The following is a 22011-nucleotide window of genomic DNA, read 5'->3' as shown; positions in this document are numbered from 1 at the left end:
TAATAGTACTGCAACAACGGCTTACTATTAATTCGGTCTCTCCAAAGGTTTCAGCTCAATCAAATGCTTCATTACTTTGTCGAAATTTGGCGGCATATCGGCAAGAACTATTTCTGGGTCGAGTTTTTTCTTTGCCAAAATGGAATGGTCTCTTTCTGCAGCCCATGGTAAACTACCATTCAGATCAATAAATGTGAACAAAAGTGACCATAAATCATCCCGACGGCTCAAATCACATCCAAGATGAGCATTAGGAGAAGAGAATTTCAGAGATCCACGGAATCGGACCTTTTTTCTCAGTGGACGAGGATGCATTTTTGTTGGATTGAATTTATCCTATAAATATATTAAATATCATTCTGATTTGTAAATCTCCTCAACCTGATTATAAGCCCATTGTCTTGCAAACCCAAAACCAATCACATGAACAAGACGCCATCTTTTCCCATCTTCTTCATGTCCCATCATCAATTTCGATGGTTTAATATTACGATGAATGATTCCTTTTTTGTGCATTGATTTGAGAGCATGAAGCACTTGAAGACCAATACGGCTCAGAGTTCCACTTGGAAAGCGTTGTTCTGGACTTTCGAGCTTCAGATCGCTGATATTCTTTCCGAGAAGAGTCATTGCAAAGTAGGCTGAATTAGGTTATATAATGTATTTATTCTGAAACTTTTCTAACAAATCGAAGGCGTTTTGACATATGCAAGAGGTTTTGGAATGTGAGGGACTTCTTTGGGATACATGATAATTCTCAATATGGAGACTTCGTGAGGTGCATAGCTGGCTTTCCTATGAGTATTATCCACTTTCACAGCGTGCCACAATCCGTTTGGGTGACTTCTCCCACGATATATTTTAGAATATTTTCCTTTTCCAAGCACAGATGCCATTTTTCGGACCATTTCCGCATATTTGTTTTCTTTTTCTGAACACTGCTTCACTTTTTTGCCAGACATTTGGTTTTCTTTGGCAGTTTGCCCAGGCATTGGACCATCTTCTTCGTATAATGAAGAATTTCGAATTTAGATTTATTTATTCAGTTCCCAAACATACAAATTGAAGGAGCTTGGTCGAATCCATTTGGAAGTAATAAACCAACTGTTCGATTTGAAGAGAGTATGGCTTGAAAAAATGGTTCTAGCGGTCACAGGGATGGGATCACGCTACAAGGAATTCTGAAGTTGATAGTTTTGGTGAATCTGTAATCCTGATTTAACCTGATTTCGGAATCACATTTTGAAAAATTCTTAGAATTTAGAATTTCAGACACTCGGAATTCAGGAAAAATTCAGAAATCATTTCTGAATTTTCGAATCAAAATGTTGTGAAACTTTAAATTTTCAAATTTCCGTATTCCCAAAAAATCCAGAAAAAAAGATGTCTGCGTAAGACTGACAAAAATTGTCTATAAAATTACAAGCTGGAGCCGGGAGATTTAGCAGCGAAGAGTATAAAATGGAAGTTTCACAGTACGAACAGTCTACTTTTTTTTTTCCAGGAATCTTGATTTGTGAATCAACGCTATCTGGAAAATAAACTTTATATATCATTGTTTGTAGAATTCAGTGTTATTAAAAATATTTCAATATATGGACACCAAATTTTGGATACAACAGTTCAACTTTATGATTCTTATTTGTTATTTTGGATTCAGGTGTCCTCAAAAATTCCAAATTGAAAAAAAACTCGTTAATTTCCGGATATTCTAAATGTTGTCAAAATTAACCCCTACTGTATGAAAATGAACACATATCTCTGTATATATTTTTGTTGTACGCGAGATAGTTTTTTGCTTGTGGTTTTTTCTGTGTGTGTAAACAGTCTCTTTCCCTTTTCCTCGTAGTGTCCATTCGATTCTGTCCATTTGAGCCCCAGTGGAGACTAACATCATATTCTTGGGCGCCGCGCCCGCGGGAAGCACCGCGCACTCACGATTCTTCACCATCTTTTCTCTCCTCTCGATTCGTTTTTTTTTTTCATTTTTCCTCTTCTTCCTTTTTCGGCGACGTTTTTGTTTGTATTAGGTTCGGCTATGTGTTCAGGAGGGCCAGTCATCATTCTGTCCGGGCTCCTCCTAGTTTTCCGTTTTGCCGGCCATTTTCGTCTCATTTCTCGGAGAACAGATTTATTGTTTGTGTTGTGCCATTTTCCACGTCATGAATGGCAGAAGCGATCTACAGTAACCCAAAATATGTTCATGGATTCCAAATGATTGCTTTCCACATTTTCTTTGACCTTTTTTATTCAGGAATATGATTACCTATCAAAAATTTCGTGACTTTGAAAATCTTATCATTCAATCTGTAATCAGAAGTCTCCTATTCTTACCTTCAATAGCAACTGGAACTCAAAACGAGTTGATTGAATTTTCTTCATCTCTCAGCTTAAGAACTCTTCACTTACCATAGTGGTACGCCCATTACTGTAATATTTTGTATTTTTATTTAACTTATACCGCGCCCAAAGTTCACAAATCTGAGATGTATATGCCCAGAAAGCTGTTAAAAATGGCGCCCAGGTTCCCAAGATTTCCGATTCGCACCGTCAAAACCAGCGCGATAGTACACTACTGTTGCGTCGAGACCCCCAAAGATTTATATCATTTTAACCGGCTTTTAAAAAAATTGTTTTTTTTTGTAGAAAAATTGATTTCAAATTTTAGGTAAAATGTTTTAAAAGCACTCTAACTTTCAACTTTGAGCCATCTTGGTTTCTGTAAAAGATATGTAAAAGTGGTCAACTGAAAAATATTTTTTACTTTATAAGGAACGTAGAGGGCGTTCTATTAGAGTGTTTACGGTATGTTAGATTTATGCTCTAAAAATTTTTTAAAAAGTGGATCTCATTCATACTCCTCAAATCCAGTGTAATCCTTTTATTTCTTAATTCAAAGTAGTTGGCAACCAGTTCTTTCAAATATCTATTATCAACTCCATCACTACTACTTTTCCTATTCTCCTCCTAAATATTTGCTCTTTCCCCCTTCTTGGACGGTGATACATTAACAGTTCAAACTGAGAAAAAAATCAGTGTGTGCAAGAGAAGTGAGCCGGACATTCAGTCGTTTGTCGCTGGCGACCGTCCGTACCAGTTTACACAGTTTTCCTACCAAAACGCCTGCATCTCTAACTATTGTGCTGTCTATCTCGGTGCTTATTGTTCATTGTTTAGCATCACATACAACCAAATCCATTGTGTCAGGGAAAAGAGAGGGAACATAGAGTATTCATTTTGTGCTTTCCTCTTTGAAATTGGTTATAGTAATTTAGAAGGGGTTACTGTAGCAAAGAGCAAACAATAGAATGGGCATTCGAATGGGACCAAAGAAATACATGTTACTTTTGAGAAACAAAAATTAAATCCTAGTCTTTAGAGGTCCAAACCATTGTTCCCAATTATGGGTTACTGTACCAGTTTACAGTTCCCAATTATGGGTTACTGTACCAGTTTACAGTAACCTTCCAGACCTAAAAACCAGAGTCAGCTGTTGAGTCGTAAATGCAATATACTTTGGGATTTTCCTGCCAAAAGTTTCTGATTCTTTTTTCCTTTTTTTTCGCTTCCATCACCCTACAAATAGTGAATGTTCTAAAAACCAAAATTTCCAGATGCTGTTGTGCACCAACTTGTGTTTCAAGAGGCTGGATCAATTTTCAGCTGGGAAAATTGACCACGAAATTAACAACAACGAGTAGGTTGCATCTTAATTTTTTATGACGTGGCGAATAAGTTGGCGCGCGCAGGTAGCATATTTGCACAATAGCTGCTCGATTTTCCGTGAGCTGAATCGCCGGAAAACTGTTTTTCTCTATTTACTCACAGAACACAACAGAATGAGCGGACAGCTAGCCAAGCGATGGATATGTCTTCGACAAAAGTAAGTCTATAAATTTTATTGATTCCTCTTCTCATTTTATTTTCACCCAATTTCGTTTTCAATTTCCCCATCCTAAATTGAATTTGGACATTCGCCATTGTGCTTAGTCTGCGTCTCTTCATTTCACACACTCTTTCACCTTTTTTGTCCAGGGGGCGCATTTGCACAAATAATCTCGCCGAGTTGGCAAACAACAGGTTTTTAGCCGTTGTTCGCCGATTCCAGACGTTTTTCAGCTGAAATTCGAACAATTACAGCGAACTTGAGCAAATGAGTCGATGGTCAGCCGGGTCAACACCGGGGAGGTAACATTCTTAAAGGAGTTCACCAGAAATTCAATAGTAAGATGATATTTCAGCGTCAAACCTGTTTATGGCGCTCGATACCCACCACTTCAACATGCAAGTCCAACGAAAGGAGCTGATATTCCAGGAAGGATAAGCAAATTTCGAGATTATGAAAATAGGTCATTATAAAATGCTATCTGTGCGCTTCAGCTATTCGTCACGTTGAACTTATAAAAAAATAGTCTCACTGCACTCCTATATTTGGTTTTTTCAGTGTATCGGATGCTTGGGACACAAGAGTAAAAGTGGATGAAACCCTGGCTTCAGCTTCAGCTGCAAAAGTTTTAGCTGCACATGCGGCTGGGAAAACGACTCGGGATGAAGAAATCATGCCACCAGTCAGTGCGGCACCAACAAAAAACAGTAGACAACAAGCCTTACAAAGGCTTGCGATACAAAAAGGTAACAATTGTTCAACTATTTTTTTCCACATCAAATAAATTGTATGTCGAATCTTGTTTGATTAAAAACAGTATAAAAATAGGACCATCATTTTCATTCAACCTTTTTCAGAACCACTACCCTCATCAGTATCAGCAACACCTCAAACTGCAAATCCAATTTATCCAAAGCTACCTGAAATATCGGATCAACCTCGGTCTGCAGCACCTATAGCTAGCGCTCCTCCATATGGTAACGATAAGATTGCCAGACCCCATATATATTTTCTTTTTTTAGGTGGAGATCGTGATCAGACTAGATTCGCGCGTCTGCGACGTTTGTTTTCAAATGGAAAATCGTCTGGAAGGAGTTCACCACCAGTGGATGTAGATTTAGATAAATTAAGAGAAGACTGTTGGATGGGAATCCCACATAAACTGAGACCACAAGCTTGGAGACTTCTTTCCGTAAGCTTTATACTAAAATGTATGTCGATATCTTCATTTTTTAAAGGGATATCTTCCAACGAATGCAGAACGTCGTGAAGTGACACTTCAATGTAAAAGAGATGAATATTGGCATTATGTGGAACAGTATTTCCATTCTAGGTTTGAGGATCAAAATGCTGATACATTCAGACAGGTATACTGAAAATGTTTCAAACATTAAAAAACTATAAATTACAGATTAATATCGACATTCCGCGAATGTGCCCACTTATTCCGCTGTTTCAACAAAAAATGGTTCAAGAGGTAATTATATTCTAACATACCTAAAAACTGTGTTTCCTCCCTCCGAAAAAAACAACGTTTTCTACAGATGTTCGAAAGAATACTGTACATCTGGGCTATTCGCCATCCAGCAAGTGGATACGTCCAAGGAATCAACGACCTTGTTACACCGTTTTTCGTCGTTTTCCTTTCTGAATTCATTCCACAAGATGTTGAAGTCGGCTCATTCGACGTTTCTCAACTCCCTCTTGAGCAATGTCAACTTATTGAGGCTGATTCATTTTGGTGTGTTTCAGCGCTCCTTGATTCAATTCAGGTAAGGACCTTCAATAGTATGGTAAGCGTGCAGTTTTGCATGTTTTCAGGATAATTATACATTTGCCCAACCTGGAATACAGAGAAAAGTTCTTCAACTTCGCCATCTGATGAGCCGCGTAGATCGTAAGTATAGTTTTTACAAGCATTTTATATAAGTTCGACAAATTTGCAGGGCCACTGCATAAACACCTCGAATCTAATGGAATCGAGTATTTACAATTTGCTTTCCGTTGGATGAACAATCTGTTGATGAGAGAAATCCCACTTCGAGCTACGATACGTTTGTGGGATACTTATTTGGTATGTTTCATCACTAAATCATAGAAGATTAATATGCGTTTCAGAGTGAGCCAGATGGTTTCATGCAATTCCACAACTACGTATGCGCCGCATTTTTGAGAACTTGGTCTAAACAATTGCAGGCTGAAAAAGATTTCCAGGTATTTAGATTTTTCAGAAACAAAAACCGTTATATTTCAAAAACAATTTGCTCATTTTGTTTTACAGGGTGTCATGATACTCCTTCAAAATTTGCCAACCCAGTCATGGGGTGATAGAGAAATCTGCGAGCTCACTGCTGATGCGTTCTCCCTTCAATCAGTTTTCGATGGAGCACGACGTCATCTATCGGCGCAAGCCGCCTCACCATAAATATGAATATACTTCATAACCCAGTTCGTGTCTTTTGATCCTGTGATTTTCTATTACTGAAACTAATCATAATTTTCAATACTAGTTCCTTGGGTTTTTATGTGTTTGTCTGTACATTTCCCCCACTCGCCCCTACTCCCGTCGTTTTTCAAGGTAGTCACTCACTCCATTGTATGAAAATCGGTAAATTATTTTTCAAATACTAGTGTCTATCCGTTTTCCTCAATGCTCTAATTGTAAAATGATTATTTTCTTCGCACCCGGAAAAAAACCACTTGTACCGTTTGCCTATAGCCAATTTTTACACCTCCCATTCATCCAATAAATATTTCAACTCGAGAGAATTTTTCTCCCGACCGCTATTCATATCCGGTTTGCAGAATTAACATAAATTTCTATTCTGAGACTGCAGTTCACTGGAGAGGCCAACTGCCGGTTTGAAAAAAAAAGACCGAGAGAATTTGGAATTTCCGAAATGACCTTCATTTGGTATTCGAAGGTTTTCTCGGGCTGCGATTTACCTCATTTTTCCATATGAGGAAAACAGATCATTGGTTGTATTAACCGCTTTATAAATACACAGTGAACGTTTTCTATGTTTCTTTCTCGCTGTCTGCAAGAAATATTCCCAGAAAAAGAAACATGAAAAATAAATTCTAAATACAAATACTATTAACAATACAATACAATACAATTAACGGTGCGAGACCTACGATCAATCAATTTTTCCGGAAAAAAATATTTCCCAATTTTTTTCTGATGTAAGCAACTTTTTTGCTATGTGCAAGTTGCAACGAGCCGGGTTTTCAAAAAAAATTTCTTGAAATTTCGGAAATTCCGAAAATTCTCACCTTTTTCGGAAAGAAATTCAGATCAGAATATTTATTTCCGAAACCTTTTTTTTTGGATTAGAGCGTTTTGAACTACGGTATTTCAAAGGCGCACATGAAACCTTTTCTTGGGGTTTCGAGCGGAATTACTTTTAATTTTTCTTTTGCGTTTTGAAAACTTTGTGACAAATTTTCACCAATTTTTTTTTGCTTTTGTGATAGGAAATTCCGAAATTTTTAAATTGGAATATTCAGAAGTTCCGCAGAATCCATTCCGACCATCCCTGCAAGAAACCTTCTCCAAATTATATGTCGTTCATTACTTTCTAGAAGTCGTCTGTTCAAAACCGATTATTTGCAATTATTCGCAAACACAGCAGTGTATATTACTTACTTACTGTGTGAGTAACCGCAATATTTAACAGTCACATTTCTTCTTACTCTCTATTCCTCTTCCATTTTGTTTCTATTTTTTCACTTCAAACTCTACCAATATTTTCCTACAACTCTCCATTGTTCACGATCTGTCTTGTGTTGACCCATGAAATTCAATGATTTCTGTCTATGCCTCTGTAACATCAACACTATTCAGCAAAAATCTTTTTCCACATTTCCACTCCTACAATCAAAGGAAAAATTTACTACCACAGTGACCGACATTCTGACAAAAAAAGTAGTCAACATGATTGCTGAAGACTAAAATGATTTCCAATTATCATTTAGTTTTTTTTGTTGTTGTTTTCAAAATTTGATTAAAGACTAGAGATTCAAATTCAATTCAATCCAACCGCCCACCTGGACAAAAACACAAAAAATTGTTCACTTTTGATTTTTCTTATCTTTGACACAATTCGAAAATGATTCACTTTTCATTTATATTGCAACTTCTTTTTTTCTGTTCACAGTTGACTGAATATTTCAACATGAACGACGATTTTTGCTCAGTGAAGAATGTCGTTTCTTATTTATAACGTGTTAGAGTCTTAGAATTTTTAATCTTCTAGTTTTTTCCTCTATCCCCTGTTGGTTCCGTTAATCTCCGTGGCAACCGAATTTGTTTTCCAATATCCGTGCATTTTTTCTTTGTTTTCAGCTGCCGTCCGGCTTTCTCAGATACTTTTTTCTAGATTCGTATACATCTTATTTCAGGCAAATGACGATTTCCTACAGTGGAAATGTGATCCGTTTGCTGTTACGGTGGAAAGGATCTATTTGGAGGTTAGGTTCGAATTGAAGGGTGCTCAGTAAGGTTTTCATTTTCAGAACAGTCTGGAGAGAGCTTCTCATTTATCTATTCTTCTTCTATTCAATTCGCCTGTTCTACCTGAAGGGAATAGATTTCATTGATGACGATGACGACGACAGAAACAAAATTCGGCGTAAGATTCTTGGTGTTCTTTGTTTAAATCGACCTATTCAATTGAAGGAATGTTTGAATCATTCTGTCGACAGTGTGATTCATATACTCGTTTGATTCCTCTCACATTCCTTCTTGGATTCTATGTATCCAACGTTGTTGCTCGTTGGTGGCGTCAATTTGAAACCCTTTACTGGCCAGAAGACATTTTGTCCGTTCTCTGTACCGTACTCCATCAGCATGATGATAAAAGTAAACGGAGACGACATACAATTGCCAGATATCTTAATCTTTCGAATGCATTGGCTTGGTAAGACAAAAATTTCCTTAAAAGTTTTTTCCTGAATCCTGTTTTTTAGGCGCGACATTTCATCAAAAATCCGTCTTCGTTTCCCAACCGTTCACAGTTTGATAGAGGGAGGACTTTTGACTGAGAAGGAATATCAAATTCTGGAAACGATGCATGTATGATTCAAAACTAAGAAACCATTATCCAATTTGTATTTTCAGACAGAGAACGAATCCAGTCGCTGGATGACACCTCTTCATTGGATCCAACAGATTATGAGACAAGTAGAAGACGAAACCAAGCCAACAGCTTCGCTCCTTAACCAGTTTGTTGCTGAACTCCGGATCTTCCGGCAATCGCTTCGCAAATTGTACTCATACGATTGGGTTTGTGTTCCACTTGTGTACACTCAAGTGGCAGCTCTTGCCACGTATTCATTCTTCTTCTTCTCACTCTTTGGACGTCAACCGCTGCTCCCCGAAATTGAATCAGGAAAAGAAATCGATCTGAAGGTTCCGATTTTCACTATAGTCCAGTTTCTATTCTTTGTCGGATGGTTCAAGGTGACCCAATTTAAAAAATTTCATATGCAAGCAAAATTATTTTTAAAGGTTGGTCAAGATTTGATGCGGCCGTTCGGTTTGGATGATGATGATATCGAGTTGAACTACATTTTGGATAGAAACGTTCGCATTTCATTTGCCATTGTCAATCATCTTCAGGAAGCTCCAATTCGTTAGTTTCTCGTGACTCTGATTTCCCAAAAATAATGTTTTTTTCCAGCTGATTTTGAAAACGACGACGACAAGATGTGGGAAGAAATGCACCCGCCTGTCAAGGATGGAGAAACTTCACCTTCATTACGCATACCACAACTTCCGCACTCGAAATACTCAAGCCAACTTTCCGAGCATCCACCACGTCTTCATGCCTACGTTCCTATAGACGATGACAGAACAAGTATCAAGGATATGGAGAGCCATCACGGATGTATTTCAGTCAAAAAGGACAAGAAGCATCTGAATTGGTAGATGGTCAAGATCAGCTATTGTACAATTGTTCCCATAATTGCATAATTTTCATTTTGCTGTTTTTATTCTACTTACCCACTTCCTATTTTGTCCCATTCGTCGGATCGAGATCACGAGATCAATTTTTCCTTAAAAAGTATTTCTCCATTTCTATGAATATCTCGCCACTAATAATTTTGCTTTGTTGTGTTTAGACTAATAATATTCGTTTCAGAACTTCCGATAAACTGTACCATTCGAAAATCCCTATCATCTGCTTTTCTCCGAACCATCCTTCCTGCGCACCCCAATATTTTGTTCCGTTTTGATATCGGATTTCAAGCGACACCAAATCGTAAAAGCCCTTTCTGATGTCACCCTTCAACTCATCTTTCCCACTCTACGAAACTCGGAAAACCTGTAAATCACGAGAAGGCATCCCTGTCGCCAACATGAAAAGCTTCAGGGAAAGGTTATTAGTCTTATACTGTCCTTCTCCTCCGAAATTCCTTCTGTTCCCTTCTTTTTTCTTCTTTATGATGAATTAGGGAAGAGACGAGTGTGCGTGTGTGTGTGAGCAACACATAAGAGAGCCAACACACATGTTTTACGAGCTCTCCAAATAGTTTATGAACTTGCCGACGGAGTGAAACCAAGAAAAGGAGAGTATCATAATGTGATTTCCCATTTTCGGAAATGGGGTTTCAACACTCAAAAGGCGGTCGAAATCTTTTTGATTTATAGTTCACTTCAGTTGACTTTCCTTTTCCGGTGAGTACACACTGTGAGGAGTAACATGTCAAGTCATCAGTGAAATACAACTGAAAATGTTACCGAACATGGTGAAGGTGGTGAAGAAGTACACCATGTATACAGAGAAGATGTTCACATTTAATGCTAGAACTGTGAAAAAAATCAATTGATATTATTCTGATTAAAAAAATAATCGGAGATGTGGAAGAGAAACTCCGGTGACCTTGGCCGAATGTCCCATAGCTACAAATACCGTAACCTAAAAATGTTTTTTTCCGCATTTATTTTTTCGTACTGTTTTTTCGTACTGTTTTTTCGTACTGTCTGAAATTTTCCGGGATTTGCGGAATTTTAGGTTACTGTAGAAAACTTTGTTTTCTGTAGTTATTTTTCAGAAAAAAACACACAGTTTTTATCTGCAGTTTGAAGTTATTGTGTTTGCAAAAAACCACAAAAGGAAATTAGTTTTCTACAGTAATCTACAGTAACCTACAATAATCAAACACCGTTCCATCAAATTTCAGACAAAAAACTGGAAAAATCGAGAAAGAATCCTTGAAAAAGGCTGAAAAACTTAAAAAGGTCTAAAAAACTTGCCAGAAATCGAATAAAAATTAAGTTTTTCTCTCGAAAAATAGCGAAAAATCGCTAAATTTTTAGGATACGGTAGTTGTCGCTGTGGGGCCTCGGGCCAAGGCATCCCGGGTTTCTCTTCCACAATTCCGATTTTTCGTAATAGAATAATGATAAAAAAAATAATGGATCAGTAGATGTATCTACAAGACAAAATGCAGAATCAAAACTTCAAAAGTTACAGCTTTAGGATTAAACCAAAATCTATCGAAATTCGTTTGATTCTCAATAAACCTTCTCATGGTCCCTTGTCTCCATGATACATTTCCCGCACACTATAAAATGAATATATGCCCTTGCCAATTGACTATTTTCTCTAAAAAGGTTGTTCTAATGGATGCCTTCACCGAGTTAATAGTCAATCGACTTTTCTCATTCAAAACGGCAACAATATCGGTTCCGATCCTCCCTTTCTTTCTTTTCGCAACACAACCTTATTGTTGCATCTTATTAATAATTAACTCGTTTGTAGTAGTGGGAATCTAATGGGTTTTGGAGTGAACTACAGTAATCTGAACCCCTCAATTGAAAACTCTTCTTTTTTTTCAAATCTGAGAATCTTGAATTCATTTGAAAACTTAAGATTGACCTTGTAGACTTCGGTGGCTCATAAAATTACACCTATGGGAAGGAAAGAAAGAATGTTTGCATTTTACGATGGTTTTGAAACGAAGAAACCGTTTTGATGGTTTTTGATGATTTCTCGACATGATAACAGATTTTCAAAAAAGTTTTATAGTACCGTAAAACCTGTAATAGAAGGGCCCTGACTTTTAACTTTAAGCCAATTTATCTCGGTAACTGTAAAAGATATAAAAAAGTAGTCAACGGATATATTGTTTATCATACTATCGAAAGTGTTTTGTTAGTTCACACAATTTTGAGATCTGTCGTAGGAATTGAGATAATTGAGCTCAAACTTGGCAGTGGGGGCCCTTCTATTACAGGTTTTACGGTTGTACAGTACTTCATGAAGAGCTATCTTCTAACTTTAGTAAATTTCTCCCTCCCCCTCTGTTCTTCAAATTCCCTTCTTGTTGGATTCTAAATCAAGATTCTTCTGTTCTTTTTGCTCCCGTGATCCATTCCGTCAGATGCTCACCAAGTGCGCAATCTTCTCTCCGGCTCCTGGACCCGTACACTATTTTTCACCTATTTTCGATATATATTCGTTTTCTTTACTGCTTTGCCGGGCTTCGTAAGAACTCCTGACTCGAGGAACACTTTTTTGTGCTTGCTCTTTTTTTTGCTCGGCTCGTTGGGAATCCGGGTGCGCAGATCGGTGTAATATAATGAGCATATGTGAAATGAAAAATAGCATTGGAAAAGAAGAAACACAGAGATAAATTATGGTGAAAAGTGTAGAAGAGTGGAATAAAGAAGTAAAATAGTGCACAAGAAAAAAAATGCATCTCGGTGATCGGCAAAAAGGATAAATGAGTCACATGAAGACTTTGTTACATTGTTATATTGTATTATTCTAGTACAAAAAATCGGTGCCGGAGGTCCCTAAACGACAACTACCGTAACCTAAAAATGTTTTTATTTTCTGAGTTTATTTTCTCGATTCTAGTACTTTTCCAGGCAGATTTCTCACTATCAAAAATAGTAATTTTCAGACTTTTTTTGGGAAAATAACAGAAAACTTCACGAAAAACAGTAAAAGTCGAGATAACAAATTCTTAAAATAAAATTTTTTTAGGTTACGGTAGTTGTCGTTGTGGGAACTTCGGTCACGGTCACCGGCATTTCTTTTCCACAGCTCCAATTTTATGGTACCAGCGAACGCTATGTATTACGTAATATCAATTCCCCTGCTTCCATGGAGGTCGAGAATTTCTGAAAAAGTGTCGGAAGATCTTTTCCAATCAGAGGATCTCTAAGAAATAAAACCCTACAATCCAGTCTAATTTCGAAACTCATGAGTTCCACTTGACCCAGGATCACCGTTCCCAGTTGATGGCTCTAAATCTTCATCCGGATTCCAAGAATGAATGTTCCTTTGTCTTTGTATGCTTCTCCCCAGTGGGGTGCTTTCTTTCCATCTCATCACATCCAAAAAAAACACCTGGGGAACACGAAAAAGTATGTCAACCGGCTGGGAAAGGTGTGAAATGTGCGAGGAGTGACCTAGTAGCTAACACAAAGCTCATTTAGCATTGGTGCCCAGTGTCGAGTCAGGAGGACATATACAACCGGTATTCCTCTTCTTCTTGCCCTTTGTCTTTCTCTACTCGTTCAGCGTACCGCCAGGAGGAGAAGAATCCATGACAATCCATCCGGTCATATAACTGTGTTGGTGTAACCCAGTTCTCTCATTTTGACTAAAGGGAAAAGTCATGCTTCGATGAGTTTCGTCACCCCTAGGTAGTGGACTCGAATGAAAACAAAGGACAGGTGTTCGTGTGATGCAGCGGTGTTTCTTAAGATATCACAAGTAAAAGTGAACATGATTGTTTAATGAGTTGTTCATTTTGAGAAGAATACACAGGAATCTGGGTCAATCAGTTGAGCGGGACGAATTTCGAATATCTCATTATGGCAGGTGTTTCTACTGGAATGGGCTACGAGATAAGGAGGAGTATGATTTAGTGGGAAAGAAATAGATTATTTTGAAATTTGGAAAAGGATTTGAGACAGGGTCTTCATGATTGGACATCAAGACATACCGTATTTTCTCTAATTGAAGCCCACCCAAACCGTCAACGTTGAGCTCAGTTCTCGATTATGTGCAAGATGTCAAACATTGTCCACAATCCTGGAGTTCGCTTCTCCCTCTACCGTAACCTTGGCGCCAGTCCCTCAACTCTCTTGCCGCACGCCATTTCTCTCTTCGAAACAATGACTCAACTCATTCGACCCCCATGTTGACTCGTAGAAAGCTTTTAAAGTAAGCGACACCCTCTCTCTTTTCCACCAATGAGGTTGACGCAACGGCGGCTCCTCCTTTATGATCCCTTTTCAGATGGATAGGTCATTTTTGATTACGCCATCATCTGGATTTTTTTCTGAACCAGATTCTTTTTGAAGGTCCGAATGTGCAAAGCTTCTACGCGGGGTCCCATGGGAAAACGAATAACCTCGATGTGCTTGATATTTCAATTATTTTTTTTCTTGTTTTCTTCCTGAGGTTGAAAACAAACTCATATTCAGTTTTTGCCAGAGATTTTCCTGAGAACAACTCAACCAAACAATAACCGGAATGGAATCCTTAACTAGATATAAACGGACCAGTCCCGCATCCCCTCTCTTTCCCGATGGTCATCATCATCATCAGCAAAATCAACAATTTTTCATCATAATCGGATTTCAAATCGGTCTCTCTCCGGAAGCTCGTTGTCTCGACTGTTTTATGCCTAAAAGTTTTGAAAATCACGAGCGTGACCTAGTTTGACTCAAAGCGCACGGAAATCCGCTCTCGATTTTGGATGTGTGTAAATGGACGCACGGGGTGAAAATCGAAAAATGAACTCTTTTGGTGTTCCATTCTCGCTTTTTTTAGGACTTAGGTGGCTATCTGATTCACATGAGATTCAGTTTTTTTCATTTGTTGTAGGTATATATACCGTATACGGTAGATACTGTATCTTGAAGTTTCTTTCAACCTTCCACTTAGCTGAATCCAGTCTTGTATTACCGTATTTCCTCTAATAGAATCCCACCTAAATTTGAGCACATATATCTCGCTTCCTGTAGAAGAAATCAAAAAGAGATCAACTGACAAATTATTTATCGTAATATCACTAATATTTTATCAGTTGACAAACTTTTTCTATATTTAACAAGAATCGAGATAACTGAGCTTAAAGTTAACGGCTTGAGTGGGATTCTATACCATCGGCAGCTTTAGTTTCGTCCAAGTGGCTCAGCCGGTAGCGGCACAACGTTTTCAATACTTGTCCCACAAGTTCAACTCTTCGAGAGGGTTATGTGAACAAACTTTCAAGACAGTTATTATTTCCATGTTCGGCAACTTTAAGCATATGCTCAGTAAAAATTTCCCATCCCAATTCTTTGGAAACTCTTAAGACCTTTTTCACTTGTTCATAACCTCTAACTCTCGATGTTTCCATGAAAACCATTTCCAAAATTGAATCTCAAAACGCTTGATTGACCACACAAAGAAATTGAGACACAACAATCGTTCCATTAACCATCTCTGCAACATTTCCATCCCGACCTGAACATACCAATTAGGTGTCCGGTAGGGGTGACGAGAAAAGTGACCGGTACTATTCGCTTTCTACTTGTTTCTGATGGATAGATGATGTTAGTAGGGTGGTGTTGGCGGAGAGTGAAAGAGAGAGACTTGGTAAATGCACCACCGCTTCCAATTATCGTGTTCATGTTATGTTTGTGGAAGAAATATAGAAGGGACGGTCCGAGAATCATCATTATCGTTTTGGAAGAAAAAGAAGAAGGCGACGGGTTGCAAATGGTATTGTTATACTCTTCCCCGTTTCCATTTACGGTTTGATGGGTTCTTGGGAACAGTTTCTGTTTTGTTATTCTCGAATTATCGATATATTTTCTTGGCTAGTGAATATTGTTCGGCTTAATTAAGCTTAGCTCTTTTATTACCTTCTGATATTTTTCTGTAGATTTAACATTATTTTTGAAAGGGAATTAGTTTCCTGATATGGAATATCCACTTTTAAATGTCTGAAGTTTATCACTTTTATTATTCTGGCACTAAAACATCGGAGCTGTGGCCAAAGGTCTCACACCGACAACTACCGTAACCTAAAAATTTTGCGATTTTTGCAATTTTTCGAGAGAAAAACAATTATTCGAGGATTTTTTGTCGATAATTTTATGGAACAGTGTTTTATTACTGTAGGTTACTGTAGATTACTGTTGAAAACTAACTTCCTCTTGTGGTTTTTTGTTGCAAACACTATCACGTCAAACTGCAGATGAAAACTGTGTTTTTTCCTGAAAAAAAAAACAAAATACAAAGTTTTCTACAGTAATCTAAAGTTATCTTCCGTATCAAGAACACCATCCCGTCAAATTTCAGACAAAAGATACAAAGAAATAGAACAAGAATCTTCAAAAATAGCTGAAAAACCGAAAAAGGTCTAAAAATTTTGAATAATAACGCTCTTTGAAAACCTTTTCAAACCACTATTGTTCCAGTTTCTGAACTTCTCTAAAATTACCAAATATCTGAAATTTCGAACTGTCGAATTCTTTTTTTTCCCATTCCCCTCCGGAAGTTCATCCTGTGATCCCGAAAAATCTCCGATTTCTTTTTCTCATTTTCCATTGAATTGTTACACTTCGAGAAGAGATTATACTACAGTATTCGTGCCTCTTTATTTTCCGTTTTTCCGTTTCTTCCCGATCATAATTGTCGGTTTTCGATCATTCTCAAATACACACAAACGGAGTGAAGGGATTGAGGACAAGAAGAAGAAGAACAGGAAGTGGTTGAGAAGAGAATGGAGAAGGATAAGCTTACTCGGAAAGAGAAGAAACTGAAAGTCGAGATCACAATGACCGGAGGAGATTCCGGTGAATCTAGATTTTGTTGCGAAGAAGATGTTGCCAGTTTTAGACTCTTTCAGAAAGTATGGACCTAGGCTTATACTCGAGAATCCATATTCTTTCCACCTAGGTTTTTCGAAAATATATTCTTGATCAAACCAAAATAGGTATGTTCCAATAATTTCACATTCCATTTAGAGAACCAAAATACCGTACTTCCTTTCAGTTAGTAACCGTATACCGTTTTCGAACTCTGACTATCTCTTACTGGAGTTAGTGCTGGGTCATGGCGATATTTCCGAACCCTGCCTGAGTCCTCTTGTCCTCTTTGTGATTTTGAACCTTTGAAAATCTCATTTTCAATCCGCTTACCGAATGACCGTAAGATACCGCAACATGACCACTTTGTACTGAACTAGTAACTTCTTCCTCTTTTTCATCAAAATGTTATTCTTGTCGGTCTGTGCAACGATCCGTTTCCTGTCCCGTTTCCTCTCTCTTTCTTCGAGGCTAATTACCTACATGTGCTGTGTACCGTATCAAAATACCCTTCTTTCCTCCCGTTTCCGTGGCGTTCTTCAAGAAAATGACACTTTTTGAATATCCATCCCGATCCTTGTTGGGCTGAATACATGTTGCATTTCCTGAATCGAAAAATGGTACGTTGGACCACACGCAGCACAGCTGTCTCTCGAGGAGCGCGGCGCCTGTCTTGTTGTGGTTAGTGCCCCCAAATGTCACCTGTTTGTACCATTCATCACTTTGACACCCCCTTCCCATCTCTAGAAGAACAGAATACTTCTCTTGTCTCGGTGTCTACTAGTACCTACTAATTTACGACTCGATTCGGATTCGCACTCTTTGATGGTCACCATGTTTTTGATGATGTGACATCGGATTCAAGGTCTTGGGTTTCCAGATTTTTCATTTCTTGTTTCATTATTATAGAGTTACTTACTCTGATTCCCACTTAAAATGTTTTTGTGCATGATTAGGAAGTTTAGGAATCGAATCTACCGTATTTCCTCTAATGAAACCTAACCCGTTAACTTTGAGCTTAATTATCTTGATTCCTGTGATATCAAAAATTTGTCAACTGACAAATTATCGATCATAATAACACCAATATTTTACCAGTTGACCAATTTTTGATATCTTTTCCAGGAATTGAGATGGTACAGCTCAAAGTTGACGGTTTGGGTGGGATTCAGTTAGAGGAAATACGGTAGGAATCGGATCTATTACAGTAGCCAGTTTTCAGATGGCTACATACTAGTTAACTCTATCAACTCTTCTTCAACTTTTTGCAAACGTAGATTTGTGTTTTCTATAATTCCGATCTGATTCCGAGCTCGCAGAACCTCGCTAGCTAACCTCCGAAAAATAGATCCACACTGACCATTTGATACGTTGAAACACTTCTAGAATCAACTATGTTCTTATCTTCTTTCCACCTTCTCTTCTTTTTTTTCTTCGATTATGTCATGTTGTGATGTTCCTTTCATCCATCTCATCATCGTCCATCATCACCATTAACAGGAGCGTCCTCCTCTTCCTTTCCATTCATCCTCATTTTTTTTGCTTAGTGTGTTTGGTATTGCATCGTTTTTCTTTGATTCTCCAACTTCTTTGGCTTCTTTTCTGATTCCTGCCAAGTCGTCTTCGATCAACCATCGGCATAGAGTGTCCACTCCTCCCACTTCTTCCAAGAGGGCGATGGTTCTGTCCTGTTGCGCAATCGAGTCTTGCTTCTTCTCTTTTTTTCTTGGTTGTTGAAGACGTCGGAGGATCTACGATGTCTCCCCCACGTCGTATATCCAGTTTTGTGTCAGGGGATGTGGTGGTTGTCTACGAGAAATCGGAAGAAGAGCGGAGGGTTCAGAGAAGTGGTGTTAAACGGATCGGAAGAACTTAACTATCAGGTAGAATGGCATCTGATCGTGGTTTAAAGATCGGAAAGATCTGATAATAAGACGCTCAGAGTTTGGAAATCAAATGATAGGATTGTGGTTGCCTAGGAAACGGTTAGGTGTTTTTAAACAGATGGAGCAGTTTCAAGCTTCCAATGTGTCAAGCTTATTGATCTTTCTTCCAATGAGAGTCACCTTTAGGTTCTGCTCCAACGAAATTTTCCTACTTTACCGTAAATCCTGTATTAAAATTCTATTGTTCGAAGGTACTTCCAGACGGCCTTTCTATTTCAGGAACCTTCGATTTTTCCAAGTCCCTCTTGGAGGGCCGTTCTTTTAAAAGGACCCTTTCAATACACATTTTACGGTACTCTATCAACCCTTCTTCAAAGAATTTTTCTGTGATTCTCGTTCTGTTTGGCATCCATTTTTTGGTCTGATTCAATTGTCCATTCATTTTTTCGACATAAAAAAGTGTCTCATCCCGTCTCGAAATTCGCATAAAAAAGCCTCCGTAGGTGTGTGGGGTGGATCTCGTTTTTGTCAATTTTCCTCCAGGCTTCTTCATTCTTTTCTTTAGCTTCTTCTCGCACTTTACCATCATTGCAAAAACGAGATTCCACCTGGGTGATCTTGTCTCGGGGGATGAAAAGAGGGACCGAGAAGGCGATTAAATACCTCTGTTTTCTCGATCTTCGGTATTTTTCCAAAAGGGCAACACCGTCTTCTGAAACTGGCGCAACATTTTTACGGATGACGAACGTGAAGGGGATAGATTACTTTACGACACGCTTAGTCGGAGAGTAGAAGCTGAAGCAGAAGAGACTATGAAGCCGTTGACCACTACCATTCGATTATTCGGGTTTTGTTGGTTCGACCGATTACAACGACGCCATCGTCGTTGACGGTGTGTGTGTGTCAGAAGAGTTTCGAGAGAGGAGACGCAGAATTACAGGAAAAAGCTAAAATTGCGTAGTTGCGTAATCGTAATAACGCCGCCGTGATGGCGTCGTCAAGGGTAAGAAAAAATGAAGAGGAGGAGGAGAGGATCGGATATTGATAAGATATCAGAAAAATGAAACAGAGAAGAGAAGCATACTTATGATATTTTTGGAAAAAAAAGGAAAAGCCAATTCATGCAGAAACGCACAGGAATGGACTCACATGGGTAGCTTAGTGAGGGACCATTTGAACTTTTGAAAACTGCTTCAGAGGACAGTTCAGTCAGGAGCTTCTACCTCGATGCTCGTTTTGAGAGATCCCTTTCGGACTATAGTCAGCACAACAGCACCATTCAGTTTCAGTCAGATTGCGTCAAATCAACCCCGATCTAGGTTAGGCGGACCTCGACTCTTGTGCATTTCCCGGTACAGAGCCGCGGCCAGCCGCTGCCGGGCGCTGCTCGGATCGTTCTGTGGGTAGGTTGCCGTGGACCAAATCGTTCGTTCTTTTGGAAAGAAGCGCAGCCAACCAGTAACTTCTAGGACCGTTAGGCCGCCGTATCATACATATCCCAGAAATAACCTAACCAAAATATTGTGGCCGGTCGTGGCATAGCCTTGTCGAGGAGGACATCGACTCATGAAATGTGCATTTTTCCAGTTTGCATTGAAGAAGGGTGAAGGATCAATTTCAGTCTCATCTTATTACTCTAGAAATGATCCCAATAATTGCTCCTGATTTCTTAGTTTCTTTTTTCAAACTCTGACCAACATCTATTAACACCCAACATTTCTACATTAACCCATAACGATTTAACTTCTGGACCAATAAACCAGTAGATGTGAAGCTTAGACAAACTTATGTTGTGGTCATTGTCTATCTCATAATCATATAATGATCACATGGCAATCTTGCATTTTCCTGCCATTGCTTTTCTCTTTATTCTGGCATATAGTCTTCAAGTTCTTTTCCACTTATTATGCATGCTTCTTCTTGCTATTTTACTACAATAACAACATAAGCAGAAGATGTTCCACTCTCATCCTCTACTACGTTCACGTCTTCTTCTTCTTCTTTCGTTTTTTCTTCTTTCTGTATACTTTTACGTTGTTTCTTGTCTGAGACGAAGAGGGGACCCCGAACGGTACGGCAAAAAGCCGGTTTATCCATCTGCCCATTGGCTGCCAAAAGCCGATGGTCAGTTGGAAAATTAAGGAAGAAAGATAGGCGGAGTCGAGAGAAATGAGATGGCAACGCGAGGGAGAGGACGGGGGGCGACTTCTTTTTCGTGTCGCGCCGCGCGGAAAGAAGACGTCCGATTGGGGAGGCACGGATCGCGTCACACCTTGTCTAGAAGCGCTGACGCAACCGGTGTGTATCTAAGGATGCGCAATCCTTGTGATGCGTCTTCTTGATGGCAGATATTCAAGATATTTATGAAGTTTTTGGAAATGCCACACAGGCGACTGTTTTTCTTTGCTTTTGCAAGTGTAACATGTTGCTCATGATCCTGAAACAGTTACTAGTTGAGCTGATAAGCCTACTTGTTTGCTGAGTTCCTTTACCAGAGTTTTAAGCCTACTTTTTAATTTGACATGTTTTCTGTTCATTCTAAGATCTTCCAGGTAGGCTACCTCTAGCTACTACTCTTTTCATAGTTCTTTTTTTCATGGTTCCTTCAGTATCCAGTATGAAACTAAAGTTATCATGCTCATTTCCTTTGTCCCAACTCTCGTGTCAACTCTCAACCGTTTCCCATCTTTTCTGACCTCATTAATCGCCACCCACACATTGACCCATTCCCTTCCTGAACTCTTTTTCCTCTCTTGACTCCGCCCCCATCCTCTTGCTCTCTATTGTCTCACCTCCTTCTCCAACACCAATCACCCATCGTTCGCCCGTCGCTCCCCTCCCCATCCTCTACCGTCACCAATGTCTTGACTCCGCCTTTTTTGTTCACCCTCGCCCATCACCATAAAGCCTCGAGCGGAGGGATGACCACCAGCGGACGTTCCGCTCTATTGATCCGAATTTCAATTTCACTTTTTTTCTACCGGATTCATTCGAAACACAATAAACTCTTGAGACTGAATCCTAATCCCTTCCGTCTTGACTGTTTCTGAAAAGATCTTCGCAACTCTATCGCTCTTTTTTGTCTTCGTTTTCTTCATGGGTCATAAAAAACTGAGAAGGAATCGAGACACAAATCTAAAAGTGCACCACCTCCCATACAACCACCTTCGTTTCAAAAAAGATCCTTATCGATCTCTTTGTTTGCAAGAATCGGCGCGTGCCGAGACTCATCCACACCTCCTTCTTGGGTGTCAGTTGTCCGGTCTAAACGATTTTTTTCGATAAAAAAAGCGAACATGATTAACCTACCCGATGAATTTCAACACTTCCACCGCTTACCTTAACTCTCTCACTTGTCTTTTATTCAACTATGTGTCCTATTCCTATATATTCCAGGTTCCGCAGATCCTGGT

At 38.9% G+C, this 22011-nt stretch overlaps 3 protein-coding genes across 3 annotated transcripts; 2 read left to right on the top strand and 1 right to left on the bottom strand.

Annotated features, from left to right (window-relative positions):
* Positions 1 to 27: 27 nt before the first annotated feature.
* Positions 28 to 896, bottom strand: CBG03462 (the record flags this gene model as incomplete). The annotated part of the gene is made up of 3 exons (XM_002633726.1): positions 28 to 336; positions 382 to 641; positions 686 to 896. The coding sequence occupies 3 exons, from the start codon at positions 894 to 896 to the stop codon at positions 28 to 30; spliced, it is 780 nt and encodes a 259-aa protein (XP_002633772.1).
* Positions 897 to 3614: 2718 nt separating this feature from the next.
* On the top strand, positions 3615 to 6311 carry CBG03461 (the record flags this gene model as incomplete). Its single annotated transcript, XM_002633725.2, has 13 exons — positions 3615 to 3697; positions 4141 to 4188; positions 4242 to 4349; positions 4445 to 4632; positions 4744 to 4863; positions 4909 to 5078; positions 5125 to 5253; positions 5298 to 5363; positions 5431 to 5658; positions 5708 to 5783; positions 5833 to 5960; positions 6005 to 6100; positions 6168 to 6311. 13 exons carry the CDS (start codon positions 3615 to 3617, stop codon positions 6309 to 6311), a joined length of 1584 nt encoding a protein of 527 aa, XP_002633771.2.
* A 1983-nt stretch (positions 6312 to 8294) lies between these two features.
* Positions 8295 to 9818, top strand: CBG03460 (the record flags this gene model as incomplete). Its single annotated transcript, XM_002633724.1, has 7 exons — positions 8295 to 8359; positions 8405 to 8520; positions 8568 to 8808; positions 8858 to 8963; positions 9009 to 9350; positions 9399 to 9522; positions 9571 to 9818. 7 exons carry the CDS (start codon positions 8295 to 8297, stop codon positions 9816 to 9818), a joined length of 1242 nt encoding a protein of 413 aa, XP_002633770.1.
* Between the last annotated feature and the right edge of the window lie 12193 nt (positions 9819 to 22011).

The sequence above is a fragment of the Caenorhabditis briggsae genome, assembly GCF_000004555.2.
Source record: "Caenorhabditis briggsae complete genome, chrIV, whole genome shotgun sequence".
NCBI classification, from domain to species: domain Eukaryota; kingdom Metazoa; phylum Nematoda; class Chromadorea; order Rhabditida; family Rhabditidae; genus Caenorhabditis; species Caenorhabditis briggsae.
Note: the sequence above shows the minus strand (reverse complement) of the source record. Positions and strands in the feature narration are given on the sequence as shown.